Source organism: Mya arenaria, chromosome 13 (genome assembly GCF_026914265.1).
Source record: "Mya arenaria isolate MELC-2E11 chromosome 13, ASM2691426v1".
Lineage (NCBI taxonomy): Eukaryota > Metazoa > Mollusca > Bivalvia > Myida > Myidae > Mya > Mya arenaria.
The window spans coordinates 7,209,184-7,227,197 of NC_069134.1; the positions used below are offsets into that span (position 1 = coordinate 7,209,184).

The 18,014-nt window shown below is 36.1% G+C and overlaps 1 protein-coding gene across 3 annotated transcripts in view; it reads right to left on the reverse strand.

Annotated features, from left to right (window-relative positions):
* The window catches only part of LOC128214060 (uncharacterized), a 22,045-nt gene continuing 4,031 nt past the window's right edge, over positions 1-18,014 (reverse strand). For all 3 annotated transcript variants that reach the window (XM_052920300.1, XM_052920299.1, XM_052920298.1), the window contains exons 6-23: positions 16,178-16,307; positions 15,826-15,897; positions 13,993-14,113; positions 13,592-13,649; positions 9,853-10,014; positions 8,832-9,012; positions 7,998-8,115; positions 7,580-7,669; positions 5,345-5,464; positions 4,751-4,950; positions 4,407-4,518; positions 3,300-3,460; positions 2,791-2,916; positions 2,520-2,640; positions 2,010-2,166; positions 1,473-1,510; positions 867-1,010; positions 1-567 (exon numbers count right to left, since the gene is read on the reverse strand). In XM_052920300.1, coding sequence (XP_052776260.1) covers positions 343-567; positions 867-1,010; positions 1,473-1,510; positions 2,010-2,166; positions 2,520-2,640; positions 2,791-2,916; positions 3,300-3,460; positions 4,407-4,518; positions 4,751-4,950; positions 5,345-5,464; positions 7,580-7,669; positions 7,998-8,115; positions 8,832-9,012; positions 9,853-10,014; positions 13,592-13,649; positions 13,993-14,113; positions 15,826-15,897; positions 16,178-16,307 — 2,336 coding nt within the window. In that variant the 3' untranslated portion in view covers positions 1-342. The remainder of the gene's footprint in view (positions 568-866; positions 1,011-1,472; positions 1,511-2,009; positions 2,167-2,519; positions 2,641-2,790; positions 2,917-3,299; positions 3,461-4,406; positions 4,519-4,750; positions 4,951-5,344; positions 5,465-7,579; positions 7,670-7,997; positions 8,116-8,831; positions 9,013-9,852; positions 10,015-13,591; positions 13,650-13,992; positions 14,114-15,825; positions 15,898-16,177; positions 16,308-18,014) is intronic.

Sequence of the window (18,014 nt, forward strand, 5' to 3'; positions counted from 1 at the left end):
AATTCAGCTATTATTATGTACATAGGTTTTATTTATCAATATAAAAGACCATTTCATACACAATCAGTATCACAGATCTTGTTTATGCTATGCATAGAAGTCGACATGATTTCAAAATATTTTACAATACATCTTATATAATCAACAAATGTATCGGATACATTAATTTCTAAATGAAATGTTATGGAGAGCATGCATGTATGTCAGAGGAGATCAAGCACTGAGGCAGATTACAATCAGCTGTAAGCCGTCTGCAAACTCCAAACTGTCACTTTGTCAGCAACTCTAGCAGTATCACACAGTATCAGCTCTTGTCACTAACTCTAGCAGTATCACACAGTTTCAGATCATCTGTCTAGCAATAACAACACTGAGGGTTAGTCCATCATTTCTGAACAGTGCCTTGCCATCCACACAGAAACTGTTGAGTGTCGCCGGAGCACCTGTCAGTGTACATGTGTCCAGTTGTAGTGTGTTGAGGGAGGGAAGGGCCTGGCCCAGCCGGTAGATCAGGGACTCCTTCACAGTGCTACCTCGCAGTGTCAGGGCCTGCAGCTTCCTACAATACTGGAAGCATATATCTGATGTAAAAGCAGAATTGATAATTCATGTTCACATGTCCTAATAGACATAAAATATAGGACGTACTCTCTTCACATAATTATAAAGTCAGAGCACCTGTACACTTTTTTCTGGCAACAAAATCACCAACTAGTGTAAGCATGCAGTACAAGGGTCTTAACTAAACTCTGTTGTGCAATTGCACAAAGCACAAAAACTAATATACTGATATTCTCCAGAAGTTGACTATCCCGGTAATACAAAACACTGAATTTGAACAAATCAGTAAACAATATCCTACTCACATAAGCCAGGATCCTGTCAAGGTGTGGCACCCTGGGGCAGGTCAGAATGAGACGTTGTAAGGCAAGCAGTGGCGGGCTGTGGAACACATGCATCTGGGCCAGGCTGGTCACGTGCATCGACAACTCGTGCAGATGGGGGCATCCCTGGAGTGGAACAGTGGAAAAATGCTTTTTTGTAAACTGTTCCGGGCCTCAATTTCTTGATCAATCTAAATTCACTCTAACAGGACCAAGCTAAGCTCATTTTTTTATTTGATGTAAATCATTTAATTTTGGCCTTTTATGAGTTTGAAACTTTTACAGGAAATTATTGTTCTACAATGTTTTAGTTTTGCAAATCAAGTTTACCGTAAACAAATAGTTTGACTAAATGAAATATGATACTTAAACTTATTACTGGTGTATGCTCGAAATATTATGAAAAAATTTGGGCCTGGTCTTCTTATTGTCTAAATGTTATTATTCAAAAAAAGAGAAAAAAAATCAAAGTTTAATCAAGTTCTAATTATTTCTCACTAAAGATAATTTGATGTCAAACTGGAAACACAATCAGACTAAAACCATTTTTCTTTCATTCTATTTGATATGTGTGAATGGTAATTTTACCTGTATTCTTAAAGATTTTAACTTTGGACAGGATATATCTGCAAAATAATGAAAAACATGTTAAAATCATAATTTTTGCAGTAGTAGTTTTGTTGCAAATGAAACTGCTGCTTTATTTCAAAGCAAATACCATACTTTTTTCTATTAAATAAGCTGGGTATATATCTTATTGGGAACCCTTTAAGCTTAAATAAGTTATAAGAAGCCTTTTTACTCATTCAGCAACCTTTTTAAAAATGACAGACTACGCTTATCACAATTACCCAAAAGCATTCCATCAGAACATTTCTTTTAGTTAAGAGATAAGGCAAGCCTTGTTCATGTCACAGAATCAGAAAACAGACCCACAAAAAGATTCAATATGGCATGCACATTTACGGTAAGTTAAGAAAATTGATTCACTACTTATTTCATCGTATATGCTTCTCTTTAAATTGGTATCAAATTAAACTAACTGATAACAATAATACTAACATAATTAATAATAAGGTCACAAAGCAACAAGCATTTAGGTTCAAATTTACTTTTCCCACTCACCTAGTGACTGGAGGTGTATTCCCTGGTCAAGAGTGAGGGCAGATAACTCTGGAAGGGTCAGTCTAAGTGTTGTCTCCCCTGGAATGGCCCTTACCTCCAGCTCTTGCAGGGAACCCTCACACCGCCGCAACAATTCAGCCCGCTGGCTCGGAATAAACTTTGGAAAAATGACAAAAGCATTAATAATGAATCATTAATAATAAGGACATAAGCCTTTTAGAGGATGTTACCAATAGCACAGGCTTGCTTAAAAATGTCATTAAGGACACCTGTACTACCAACTAATACACATTTTCCATTAAAGCCTGATATTTTCTTGTTCATACACCCTTATGACAGACTTAATTTTTATTCCAAAATGCTGTCAGAATTGACTCTGGAAGTCAGCAGAAGTGTGAGGCATCAGCATCTGAGAAACATGTATACATTGTAATGGTCACCAATATTATTTTAGTTTGGTATACTTTACTGGTTACATTTTTCTGTATTTACTTCAACCATGTAACCTACCTTAGGGAGATTGTTGAGTGTTAAGTGTTGTATCCTGTTCTGTGGGGAAACATGTATGTTGGCCAGAAGCCTGTGTCCTGTCAGGCTACATTTGGTCAAACTAGCAGGTAGGGTCAGGCTCCTGTAAAACACAGCATATTTCACTACAAGCAAAATTAATAATATTTCATAAAAGTTTTGAATTTGTCATTTTCAATCCATGAAAAATATGAAATGTGAAATAAAAATAATCCACAGTAACCTGTTTCCATCTAAAATCCATTAAAAATACCTGATGATGAGTGATCCAAGGATGTATATGAAGGAGAGGTTTGGACAGCCACTGAAAACTGCATTTACTACTTGGTCAGACAGACGATCACATTTGCTGATGGAAAGGTCTTGAAGATTATTGCACCTTCAGAAAAAGCCGAATTTCTACACATACATGTAAATTTATGATTTAATATGACTTGTACATCTATATTGTTCCACAACAACTGCTATGAAATATCACACTTATAGCTAGCATTGGATATTTTGATCATTTGAAGAGTAGTGTAAAGTTCATTTATTTGTTTTATCAAACAAATTCATGTTTAAACAATACAATCATTGTTTTAATATTCAATGCAATCTGAACAATGATAAATTAACAGAATCTTCATTTAGCTCATTTTCAAGCTCATCTATTGTAAATGCTTAAATGGTTATGTTCAATAACAAGATGTGGAAATAATCCAGCTATTGATTGACGTTAAACGGCAAATGGATATCAAATAAAATGGAAAGCTAAACAACCTGAGGGAGAAAGTGTGAGATTCCTGTGTACATATTCCGTTAACTTGAAGGGTTTCCAGCTTGTTGGAGGCCACACAAAGGTGTCTGTAGTTTGTCCCTGACGTGTCAAGGTGGCTCAGGTTTTGGGCATCTATGGAACAATGGTCCATCATACTGCACCCCTGCAGAAAGCATATAAACCTTTAAAGGAGGACAACTATTTCAAAACTAACTGACTTCTGTTTATAAAAAGGGCAGATGATGAATTAATTTTCGAAAATGATACTACTTTAATGATATTGTACACTATTCCAATTTATTTAAACCCAACCCCAACCTTGAGATCCAGTGATGCAGTGTTGGCACATTGATAACATCAACCCCCCTCCCCCCTTGACATTGAGATACAAGTAGTGCAGTGTTGGCACATTGACAACTCACCCCTCTGACCTTTAGATAAAAGTAGTGCAGTGTTGGCATATTGACACCCCCCCTTATCTTGAGGTTCCAGTAATACAGTGTTGGCTTATTGACAACACCACCCCTCACCCTGAGATACAAGTAGTGCAGTGTTTGCACATTGACAACATCATCTCTCCTTGTCTTGAGATACAAGTAGTGCAGTGTTTGCACATTGACAACATCCCCTCCCATCTTGAGATACAAGTAGTGCAGTGTTTGCACATTGACAACATCCCCCTCATCTTGAGATACAAGTAGTGCAGTGTTGGCATATTGACAACATCCCCCCCATCTTGAAATACAAGTAGTGAAGTGTTGGCACAATCACAGAATCCCCCCCCCCCTTATCTTGAAATACAAGTAGTGCAGTGTTTGCACATTGACAACATCCCCCCCTCATCTTGAGATACAGGTAGTGCAGTGTTGGCACATTGACAAAATCCCCCCTCATCTTGAGATACAAGTAGTGAAGTGTTGGCACATTGGCAACACCCCCCGCCCCTCATCTTGAGATACAAGTAGTGCAGTGTTGGCACATTGACAACATCCCCCTCCCCCGTCAGTCCCCACCCCCTCCCCCCCTCACATTGAGATACAAGTAGTGCAGTGTTGGCACATTGACAACATCCCCCTCCCCCGTCAGTCCCCACCTCCTCCCCCCCTCACCTTGAGATACAAGTAGTGCAGATTTGGCACATTTGAAATATCCAGTTTCTTGAGGTTGCAGCAGCCAATAAACTTTACTGTTTTAATCTTTGCCCATCCACACACACGCAATCTGAAGTTATTTAGATCATGTATTGTTAAGGATCAGGTCTTGTATATTAATGATTGTGCACAGAATACATACTGAATCAAATTTTGGTCCATTTAAATGTTATAATAGAATGTTTATTGCTGTTAATAAAATGAAAACTAAAGCTAAAACACAACTTCTGTTGACATTCATGCGTTTTAAGTATATTTTGATAAATAAATTAGTGAAAGTTAAAGAATAAAAAAATAATTACTGTGTTAGGAATGCACAGTGTTCAAACTCCAAATATGTCAAACACTGAAATTCTCCAAGACATTTTGACATCACATCGCCATGGAGACCACAAAGGTTAAGGCACTTTAGCTCCTCCAGACAGGGCAAACCAACACCATTAGCAAATGGAGGGGGAAGGTTATGTGCAACTATATTTTCCAGTCCCTGAAGTCTTGTTATCTGAAAACAAATGTTGAAAAATCCTAGCAACTTGGAAAATTAAAAAGAATCTTTTTATATGACAGTGAACGGTATTCAATATTTTTGCTACTAAAAAGAGACTCATGTAGACATCCACTTTTTCTTTTAGTTATTACTCTTCCAGCATGTTTCAAGGCGTTCTCAGGAAAGCACATTAATATGTGTTTTGTTGGATTTATCAAACTTGATTTCTACAAATGCTTGTAAGATCACCTTGACCTTTGACCTATTGTGCCCATAATAGTGGACATGTATGGACCATGGCTAAAGTGCATACCAAATTTGAACTTCCTATTTAACTTCCTTCCCTATCCCAAAAAGATTACTGACAGTAATTAAAATGTAGCGTCCATGTAACCATTTTTCTACCCACCGATCTGCCGTAGATGAGGGGATCAAACAGCTCTTGCTCCACAAGGTCTGGACATAAGTCTAGAGTCAGTTTCCTCAGGCCAGCCATGTTTAACCCCAGGTGGGATAAATTTCTGCAGGACTGTAGGAAAATAAATAATTGAATGCCAATTGTATAATATTTTGTAACCTAAATGTGTAAGAAAGCAAGTTTAATAGTTTTTGAGTACCCATATTTGCATCAAACTCGTAACTCTTGCATACCATACATTTTAAACTGTACCAGTAGTGTAACGAAATAAAATATATATATACTTAACAACATACATTTAAATAATCAAACTTAAAAATAGAACATAATAATTAAACAAGAAACACCGCAATGCGACGAAACCAGGTTTAAAATGATTGACAGAAGAACTTCAGCCTGTGTCCGTTTTTCTATTTTTAGTAACAGTGACCTTGAACCTAGGGACCCCAAATGCAATCCATTGAAAGGTTTCCATAAACTCTTCCTTTATACCAAGTTGTGTCAGGATATTTCAACCCTAACTTAAGTTATTCAGTTTTAACCATTTTTCTATTTTAAATGAAAGTGACCTTGACCTTGAATCTAGGGACCCCAAACGCAATCCCATGAAAGGTATCCATAAACTTTTCCTTTATACCTGGTTTAGTCAAGATATGTAGACCCTGACTAAAATTATTCAGTTTCAACTGTTTTTCTATTTTTAGTAACAGAGACCTTGACCTTGAATCTAGGGACCCTAAAAACGCAATCCCATGAAAGGACTCCATAAACTCTTCCTATAGACCAAGTTTGGTCAAGAAATGTCAACCCTAACTAAAGATATTCAGTTTGAACAATTTTTCTATTTTTAGTAACAGTGACCTTGACCCTAGGGACCCCAAATGCAATCCCACGAAAGGTATCCATAAACTCTTCCTATCGACCAAGTTTGGTCAAGATATGTCAACCCTAACTAAAGTTATTCAGTTTCAACCGTTTTTCCATTTTTAGTAACAGTGACCTTGACCTTGATCCTAGGGATCCCAAACGCAATCCCATGAAAGGTTTCTATAAAATCTTCCTGTACACCAAGTTTAGTCAAGATATGTCATCCCAATCTAAAGTTATTTAGTTTCAACCGTTTTTCTTTTTTAAGTAACAGTGACCTTGACCCTAGGGACCCCAATCACAATCCCATGAAAGGTACCCATAAACTCTTTCTATAGACCAAGTTTGGTCAAGATATGTCAACCCTTACTAAAGTTATTCAGTTTCAACCGTTTTTCTAATTTTTGTAACAGTGACCTTGACCTTGAATCTAGGGACCCTAAAAACGCAATCCCATGAAAGGTATCCATAAACTCTTCCTATAGACCAAGTTTGGTCAAGATATGTCAACCCTTACTAAAGTTATTCAGTTTCAACCGTTTTTCTATTTTTAGTAACAGTGACCTTGACCTTGACCCTAGGGACACTAAACACAATCCCATGAAAGGTCTGCATAAACTCTTCCTATTGACCAAGTTTAGTCAAGATATGTCATCCCTAACTAATGTTATTCAGTTTCAACCGTTTTTCTAATTTTTGTAACAGTGACCTTGACCTTGACCCTAGGGACCCCAAACGCAATCCCATGAAAGGTATCCATAAACTCTTCCTATTGACCAAGTTTAGTCAAGATATGTCATCCCTAACTAAAGTCAATCAGTTTCAACCATTTTTCTATTTTTAGTAACAGTGACCTTGACCTTGACCCTAGGGACCCCAAACGCAATCCCATGAAATGTCTCTATAAAATCTTCCTATAGACCAAGTTTAGTCAAGATATGTCATCCCTAACTAAAGTTATTCAGTTTCAACCGTTTTTCTATTTTTTGAGTAACTGCGACCTTGACCCTAGGGACCCTAAACCCAATCCCATGAAAGGTATCCATAAACTCTTCCTATTGATCAAGTTTAGTCAAGAAATGTCATCCCTAACTAAAGTCAATCAGTTTCAACCATTTTTCTATTTTAGTAACAGTGACCTTGACCTTGACCCTAGGGACCCCAAACGCAATCCCATGAAAGGTACCCATAAACTCTTTCTATAGACCAAGTTTGGTCAAGATATGTCAACCCTTACTAAAGTTATTCAGTTTCATAGGTGAGTTTGACGCCGCCCGCCCGCCTGCCCGCCCAAGCAACGACGTTCGCCATTCTAATAACCAGGTTTCACTATGTGAAAACCTGGTTAATAAAACCCACCTGCAACACAATATGACTAAGAGTAGGTGAAGACAACTGAACAGTATTCCAGCTATGACCTCCATAGGTAAGGGACTGCAATCCGCTAAACTATATTCAATAGACAATGATCAGTTAAAAACAAAGAAAACATAAATTGACAGAGGCTTAAACGCAATGTATCTCCAACTATTTTTTAATAAAATCCCTCCACGCCCACAAAAGACATAATTTAAGAAGGTAATTTGTGCTATTTATCAATTTAAGTGTTTGCACACAAAAAATCCAAAGACAGGATTACTAGATTTCTACTAGATTAATTCAGGTTTAATTATGTAGAAGCCTTCTGACAAAAATGACTGTCATATTACTAATGCTTACTAGTCAGAAAAAGCAAAAATAAATTTGCACTATTACATAAAGCTATGAGATGTATCACCTTGGGTAATAGATCAGTCTGTAGATCGCTGGGCGATATATTGACACAACCAGAGATGTTCAGGGTCACGAGAGATGAGGGGTCAGGCACCACACACACCAGCTCAGTAACACTCATCCTGCAGCAAAATCATATTCTTTCAATCATATACTTTTTTCTAATGTTTTGGTGGTAAACTGCACCTAAAGATGAGGGGTGTTTTAGACAACACAATCCCTATGCCTAACATCTGTCTTCAAACATAACTTCAGTGTATAAAGGTTAGACTACACCAGCAAATTGCATAAAACCAGTAACTAACTAGTAACTATTAAATCATTTAATTGTGCAAAGTAGCCAAAAGATTATCTTTGGACAACTTATCAAGGTGTTATACATACATGCTGCAGGTTAACAATGATGATCAAGGTAACTCATAATGATTTCCCAATCCAAATTTTTCTATGGCAAGGACTAGCTGGTATATGTTTAACATAGAAATAACATTGTGATATGTATCAAAATGACGAAAAACTTTTTGATTCAGAAAAAGATCAATATAACACTAACAGGGCTTCTAAAAACCAGCAATCTGCAGGTCTGGACCTATATTGATTTGCCGGACTAATTACACTAATAATATAGGGTTACAAGTACTCTTTTTTATCCCGGAGTATGTTTTTGACTTCAGAGGACTTTGGCAGATACAGATTTTATGATGAACAAGTCGAATGAAATCGACATCAGCAGTCTAAATACAGCCATATTTCACTTGGTGGCACGCTGACAAATGTTTTTTGCATTATGTAGTGCATGCATATTGATGATGCATACATGATAAACTCCTATTCTTACATGGGACACATGGCGAGGTTCAGGTTACGCAGGACAGTGGAACCAATATGGAGCTGGGTCAAAGTGGAGAGCTTAGACAGGCTTGCCTCCTCCAACATGCTACAGTTCCTCAGCTTCACTGTCCTAGATTGTGGCTGCTCCAGTGAACCGTGTTCATTTGAATCAAATGAAAAGTATGTCACTGAAATTAGAGGTCCAAATGACTCACTGACAATTAAGATGAAAGATTTAATTGATCCTTACTGTATCAATTAATTAAAGCTAAATAGAGCTGTTACAGGAGTAACAAAATTACCCCCGAATTCCACCTGGACACAAGAATGGCAAACTATTTCTTTGAAAAGAGGTTGTAACTCCAAGGTTATTGTACTCTGCATTTCAACTTATCATGCTTAACCGATGCATATTGTTTATTAAAAATCCAATGAGTAATCTAGAAGTTACGCTTCTGACAAAAAAGTAACAAAGGGCAATAACTCTGTGATAAGCTGAAATAGAGAAATGGTTTTTGCACACAGCACTCGGTGCACTTCATATGATTGTGCTTAATCATTGCATTACGTTTAATCAAATTCCATCCAGAAGTTTTCAAGTTACTTTACTGACAAGAAAAACTGACAAAGAGCAATAACATTGTAGTTAGCTAAAGTAGAGTTATGGTTCTTGTACACTGCACTTCATGTCATTGTGCTTGACCATTGTATAAAGTTTAATTAAATTCCATTTAGTAAGTTATGCTCCTGACAAGTAAAGGTTACAAAGGACAATAATTCTGTCTAACCGACCAACCACTTTGTGTGTTGGGGGGTATAAATATGCCTTATCCAGGACGTTTGTTGACAATAATAAATAAAAAGATAAATAGATATCTGTATTAACTTATTAAGATAAACATAATCCTGACATCAATTTTATTTTTTATTTATAAACTATTACCGGTATGTATGTCAATTATTTTATTATCATAATGAATGAGACATTTCACACCTGTTTATACCTAACTTTAATTGTTCACACTTACATGATGGCACATTCACATCAAGCTCCTTCAGACAGGTACACAATCGGGCTTCTAATGTCTCCAACATAGGAAGATCCCCCTTTAAATCTTTCAAGCTCCGACATTCGGTCACATTCAGGGTAAGGAGACTCCGAGCGAAAGGCAACATCACACCTAACAGGTCTATTTGAACATATAAAGACAATATTAATTTCCATAAATGAAGCACAGAATGAGAAACACTTGTCTGGAAATTGTAGAATTTACTAAAAACGGTATTATAATTACACAGAAACTATTTACAGAGGCGTAGCCACTACATCTATATTGTAAAAATCAGTATGACACCTCTAATGTCAATTGCCCATATTGGGAAATCAAGCTCTTCCCCCTGGTTGCCATGGCTTCTGACAATTAAACCAACGTTAAAACCATTTGTAGAAGCTCACAAAGATAAAGTCTGTAATCAGGTCATCAGTTTCTGCCAAAGTGCTACTAAAAGCCATATTAGGAAAACTAGCCCCATCCCTAAATGGGCATGCTTCTTAACACATGCAACAACTAAAATAACTTTAGTATATGTTCACCTCATTAATTCAAATGAAACAAGAGATGTTTGTCAAACATTATGCCTCCCCTGAGCGCCATGTTGTCAGGATTATTTGGACAATTGAATGAAATATGCATGGACCTCCAAGTTTTTGGGCCATGGGTGCAGGCAGTGTCACACAGACAAGCTTTTGCATTCAAGGTCACCATGACCTTGACCTTTTACCTGATGACTCCTTAAATTAAAAGGGGTCATCTACAGGTCAGCCCCAACCCCCTAGTCAAGTTTGATGATCATAGGTCCAGGCTTTGTTGAGATATCACTGGGAGAAGCTTTGTTAACTTTTTTGTGTTAAAGGTCACTGTGACCTTGACCTTTAACCGATGAAACCCAAAATCAAGAGGGGTCATCTACTGGTCAGGCCCAACCTTCATGTCAAGTTTGATGACCATAATTCCAGAATTGTCGAGTTTTCCTTCAAGGTCACTGTGACCTTGACCTTTGACCTGATGACCCCCAAAATAAATAGGGGTCATCAACTGGTCAGGCCCAACCTACAAGTGAAGTTTGAGGGCCATGGGTGCAGGCTTTGTTGAGTTGTCACTCGGACAACTTTTTATCATTCAAGGCCAATGTGACCTTGACCTTTGGCCTGATGACCCCAAAATCAAAAGGTGTCATCTACTAGTCAGGCTGAACCTCCAAGTCAAGTTTGATGGTCATGGGTGAAGGCATTGTTGAATTATCACTCGGACAACTTTTTATCATTTAAGGTCAATGTGACCTTGACCCTTGGCCCAATGAACCCCAAAATCAATAAGGGTCATCGACTGGTCAAACCCAACCTCCAAGTCAAGATTGAGGGCCATGGGTGCAGGCATTGTCAAATTACCAATCAGCCAACCTTTTATCATTTAAAGTCACTGTGACCTTGACCTTTTCCTTGATGACCCCTTAAATCACTAGGGGTCATCTACTGGTCAGGCCCAGCCTCCTGTCAAGTTTGATGACCATAGGTGTAGGGATTATTGATTAATCACTCACACAAGCTTTAAAATCCTTCTACCATTTGAGGTCACTGTGACCTTCACCTTTGACCCGATGACCCCTAAAATCAATAGAGATTATCTACTGGTCAGGCCCTATCTTTATGTCAAGTTTGATGACCATACCTCACGGCATTGTTGAGTTATCACTCGGACAAGCTTTGGTCTACCGACGGACGGACTGACGACCTACCGACCGACATGTGCAAAGTAATATACCTCTCTTCTTCGAAGGGGGGCATAACTAGAGCTTTCACTGAAAGAGATTAATACCCCAGAACGCCACCCTGATATGAAATTGCAGTCAACTATTTGGAAAGCCAACCTATAAATGACAACTTTATTTTATGGACTATCGTCAGTTATTCATTTTTTGATTATGTTTTTAAAAGTTAGAAAAAAGGCTTTAAACAATATCAGTGATGCTAATACTGAGATGTTAATACTGATATATTTGATGTTCTAAAGCACAGAATATATGTTTGCCTATGACCATATTTAAATGAGTTAAGTTATTTTTTTTAAACCAGAAGTTTAAAAGTAATGGTTTATATAAACATATTTAGAAAGGAAAACACATAAAATGTTATGGATGGGGTTATTTTTGTTTTGTACCATTTCCAATTGTTATTGTTAAAATTAGAAAATAACGCTTTTATAATTGTTGTGCATTGCACAAGTTTACATGGCAATCAATAAATGTTATAAATTTCCAGTTATGCTGAGGGACAAAATTTTGATTGAAGTTTGACAAAACAACAACAAAGAAATAGGCAATAAATCTGTAATTTGCTAAAATAGTGTAATGATTCATGTACACTAAACTCCTTCTCATTGTGCTGTACCATTGTATAAAGTTTTACTACATTCCATCGGGCAGTTTTCAAGTTATGCTCCGGACAAGAAAAAAGTAACAAAGGGCAATAACTCTGTAATTGGCTGAAATAGAATTGTGGTTCCTGTACACTGCACTTCCTCTCATTATGATCTATCACTGTATGACGTTTTATTTAATTCCATCCAATAGATTTCAAGTTATGCTCCGGACAAGAAAAAAGTAACAAAGGGCAATAACTCTGTAATTGGCTGAAATAGAATTGTGGTTCCTGTACACTGCACTTCCTCTCATTATGATCTATCACTGTATGACGTTTTATTTAATTCCATCCAATAGATTTCAAGTTATGCTCCAGACAAGAAAAAGTAACAAAGGGCAGTAACTCTGTAATTAGCTGAAATAGAATTGCAGTTCCTGTACACTGCACTTCCTCTCATTATGATCTATCACTGTATGAAGCTTTATTAAATACCATCCAATAGTTTTCAAGTTATGCTCGGGACAAGAAAAGAGTATTAAAGGCCATAACTCTGTAATTAGCTAAAATAGAGTTATGGTTCTTGTGCACTGCACTTCCTCTCATTGTGCTTTACCATTGTATGAAATTTCAATAAATTCCATCTAGTAGTTTGCAAGTTAATGTCTGTAAAAAAATTGACAGCAAAAAAAACAAATAAAGGGCAATAACTGTAATTAGCTAAAGTATAGTTATGGTTCTTGAACACTGCACTTCCTCTCATTGTGCTTTACCACTGTATGAATTTCCAATGAATTCCATCCAGTACTTTTTAAGTTATACTCTGGACAAAAAAAAGTAACAAAGGGCAATAACTCAGTAATAAGCAAGAATAGAGTTATGGTTATTGTACGCTGCACTTCCTCTCATTATGCTCTACCATTGTATGAAGTTTAATCCAATTCCATCCAGTAATTTTTAAGTTATGCTCCGGACAAGGTAAATTGCAATGGACCAAACCGACAGACCGACCGACCGACCACAGGGTGACTCCAATATACCCCCTTTAAACTTCGTTAGTCGGGGGTATAATAATTATTTTTAACAGGCCATTTGTTTAAAAATGAAATAAAAAAAATATATTCCTACCTGCCATGGCAACATTATTTTCATGTGGAATACAATTCTATAAAGGTCTCCCCTAGGGATCCCCCCAGTTTGGATGAAATTAACAAAGCAGCTCAGGAGAAGCCCTTTGAAGCCATTATTGTCATCAACGATGCATTAGGGATGATATTCAACAGCTGAAACTGCAACAATGTGATCTAGGATTTCTGAATTCCTTAAAACTAGTGAGTCAATTTTCTTACACTGACATGTTTCCAGTACGAGTTCCTTCAAAGTCTCTAATGGATTCCGCTGACCGGGCTGAAACAAGAAAATCTCAATGAAGTGATAAGTACAAACAGGGTAACAGCATTTAAACACATTTCTCATGCCAACATAAATTGTTAAGATACAGATTACCTAATGCTTATATTCTTTTCGAACTGAACAAGCCAAAAACTTACTCGAAAACAGAATCTTATCAGAACAAGAATGTGAAAATAGTTCAAGAAGACAGTTAGACATAAACATTCCTTTCAAATGTGATTCTATGACATTCAAAAGTTTCATTAGTTTAAGTCGTTCTTTGCCAATGATGATATCCTTGTGAATCACAGCTCATTTAAGACACACAAAAACAACAATAAGCAAAACAAGGGTTTACCTGTGATGGCTGAATAACGAAGGCGGTCAGTAAGGTATGACTGAGGTCCAGAATGATTAACTGAGGACAGCTGGCTAGTAGACAATCAACATTTGCTGCACTCAAAAACACATTGTGTATCCTAAACATAGATATTCATGCAATTAACTCATAGCTTTACATAACCTTTTCATATTTTTAACAACAGATAACATTTTTGTGTGTTCATGCTTTATGGACTCAGAAGAGCATGTAGCAAACTCCATGAAGCTCTTCGGAAATTTGCAAGCGTGCCCTCCTCTGCTCATACAGCAGTTCACAAGAGGTGTTGTACTAACTTGAATTTAAAACTCTCTATAAAATTTTGAGCAATATTTGTGAGCTGATATGCCTAATGTGTTTCTCTGATTTTATCTGTTATATGCATGAGTTTATGGTTGGAAAAGAACGACATAATATTTATTATGGACATTAGTCATAAATACAGAACATGCAAATTTTGTTTGAAACATTTGTAAAGTTTCAATGATAGAAGATAAGTATCATATACATAAAGACGGGATCTGTTTTTTCCTCAGTAAAAGCAAATATAAACTGTTCATTTGTTCACTGTGATTATGTTAAGAGAGATAATGACAAACATTTATTTGTGAATTTTGTTTTAAGTATTTATTACTATAATTATGAATGTAATACAGTTTATTGAGAGTCTAAGAAAACTTTAATAGAAACTAACAGACTTTGGTGTTTATATTTCATTTTCGGTAGGTCACAATTTTTCAACTGTAATAATCATATGTTTATTATTGACAAATTTCATCTCTAATTTAACAAATTTAATACACACTAATGACAAAAACTAGGCTCACTTTTTTTGAAAAAACAACAACCTTGTGTAATACTTTAAAAGTTTAAGAATTAATGTTTGTTTTCAAGTTGGATTTCCTACATACTGATTATACAACTGCAATAGGAGATACGTAACGTATACATGCCATATTTTCTGGAGACCATTCAGGGGGATTTGTTAAAAGGCTGAAAATTCAGGGGGATTTTGGTTGTATTCAGGGGGATTTTTTTAGCAGGTCTAAGTTGGCGAAATTTTAAAGTATTTTTAGACGCAAGTACGAAAAAATGTATTCACATATAGTTTGCTTTGAAAACCTCTTAACTTTTTCATTATACAGAATTATTTTATGTCATGATTTATCATATTCTTATGATACACTGTCATGTCATACTGTAATGCACTTGCAGAACAAAATATGTCATTGGAAAAATATGTTTTCGAGACAATTAAATTAAATTTACCTTCCTCCAAAGTCTTTTAAAAAATTGTGCTTAATTCTATCAGCTTGATGACTTTCAGACAATAAGAGAATAGAATAAATATTATTAATTTCTTCCTTCCAAAAGAGTAATATTTCTTTGCCTTTGATAATTACTACAAATTAATTGATCACTTTTTGTAAAAGTTTCCTTTTTGCATTTCACCATTGTGAAGTTGTTTCTTTACATTCATTTTCACTCCCATACTGTGGTTTCACTTACTTTGTCATTATTGCCTGATGTAAAATTTCTAAAAAACAAAAAACAAAAAAAGATTATTTTTTTTATAAATTCCGGGGGATTTTTATCTAACGCCGGGAGACCGGGGGATTTTTCCCCCTGCCAGGGGATATGGCATGTATGACGTTAAGTTGAGTATGTAAGGTTACCTACAGCCTTATTACCAAAAGAAATTATATCAAGATTTAAACTAATGCTATCCGTAAAAACATAATCGTGGCTAAAAAATGTAAAGTTAGGTAGATAGCAGAGGGGTTAATGTTTAACTGGAATAGCCCTTAGTACCGGACAGTATGGAGATTAAGTGTTCTGTCAGCATCTCTATGACGCAGGTTTATTTGTTCAGCACATCGACACCTGAAAGGAAATTAAAAAGGCATTATAAATAAATGGATTCAGTATTTTGCTCTTGCTTTGTAAACTTTCAAGCTTTTAAATATCCTTCTGTACTCCGGTATTTTAGAATTTAGTATCTTGTGATAAGTTTTTTTGTGATATATTTGCAAGCACTGCTTAACGTAAGTATTTAACCTAATTAGTTATTCTTTACAAATTGTATGTCGAGTTTGTTTTATCCTGAATAAACATGAATCAGTTAATCAAGTAAAATGATTTAGTTAAATTTCAAATGGCTTACTCATCTAAACAGAGTTCCATGAGTGAAGGGCAGTAGGACACGAGCTCGTTGATAGCGTCCCTGGAGATGTTGTCATTCTCACATAACTGAAGGTGTCGAAGACACACACACTTGGCACATATCGCCTCCACTGAAATATGGACAGGGAATATTGTGTTGCATGAAACACTTGGCACATATTGTATCCACCGAAAGATGGAAAGGGAATATTGAGGTGCCGAAGACACACACACACTCAGAAATAAAAGATAAAACCTGAATCCCCATATCTATATCTCATATTATTAATCAACTATTATGTATTTGACGAGATACAGAGACTATTGCCGTATCAATACAAGACAATTGAAGACAATATATGCCAGAACTTGCTCTTTATCGACCAAACTCGGCCAATATCGACAAAACTCGCCTAATTTGAGTTTACTCCGCTTTGATTGGCTACAAAACTCGCCTAATATAGGATTTGAGAAATGAGCCATTTTCATTGGCTGTCGGAACTCGCCTAATATGAGAAATCTGCTGGAAGTTAATTTTAAAGGTAGCCATTTTGTTTTCCATTTCCGACTGTTTTGAAAATTTTGTGTTTGTATAAACCTATATATTTGGCATAATTAAAACTACTGAACGATTGAACCACTTTGTACGGTTTGATATAACAGTTGTATTTAACCCGTTGGTGGATTTTACAACTACAGTAAAACTGCGGTCTTTCGAACAACCGGTCGTTCGAGAACCGGCCTTCCCTCGAGGTTGGAGCTTGGTCCCGAACTTTTTTCCTTCTATTTTCATATAAAATATACCTACGCTGCATCAAAACCTAATTATGTCGAGGAGTCGAGCAATATACTTGGTCCCTAGTACACAAATCATGCACAAAACCTTATGTCTCCCAAGTTGTAAAAATTGCTATGACAGTTGAAAGGCAATTTGATAAGGTGTGAAAAACAGTTTAACACTGTTATCTCATGACTGATATTAGTTGATATGGGCATTTTAGAAGATAATTATGAGAAGTTAATTGTGCGAAATGTAAATGAGTAATAAAAATATGAATAAATACAACTATATCGACCAAACATCATAGTGTCTGAAAAGAATTCCTTCTTGTCACTTTGCTTTGCAATATGGCAATTTTGTAGAAATAAAAATTTCTATTTATTCATTTATTGATATTTATTTTACATTTTATATTTAGTATACATAGTGAACATATGAGCGATTTCCACAACGTAACACATAATCGTCGTATAAGTAAACAGACGACTTCAAACTTAAAAGACACTGAAATATATTTCATAACAGACTGGAGAATTGAAAATCGGGTCGTTCGAAACCTTGGTTCCCTCGAGGTTTAAACTCGGTCACCGGCGACCTCGAGTGATCGCAGTTTTACTGTATTATGATTTTGTACGCCAACAAAATGGACGATGAAGGTGAAACATTTGACGTGTTGGCAAACGATGTACAAAATTAAGACATGCTTCCTTACAATGTACAGTGCTTTATTGATAAGTATGTGCAATGTCACTATAAGGATGCATGTCAAAATCAGCAATGTCAAGTCTAGAAAAGCAGACACCATGAATTAATAAGGGATCAATTCGGCTTCAATGTGAACTAAAGGTAAGTTATAAGAATGTTTTTAACCAAAATGGTAATAGTTAATTAATAAAATACTTATTAATTAGGTGATTTCATATTGGCCAAGTTATTTGTCCTCGGTCAGCTGTATTTGACTTCGCCCTTTCGAGCTCAGGCAAATACAGCTAACCTCGGACAGATAACTAGGCCAATATAAAGTCACCTAATTAATAACATTATAATCTATAACAGT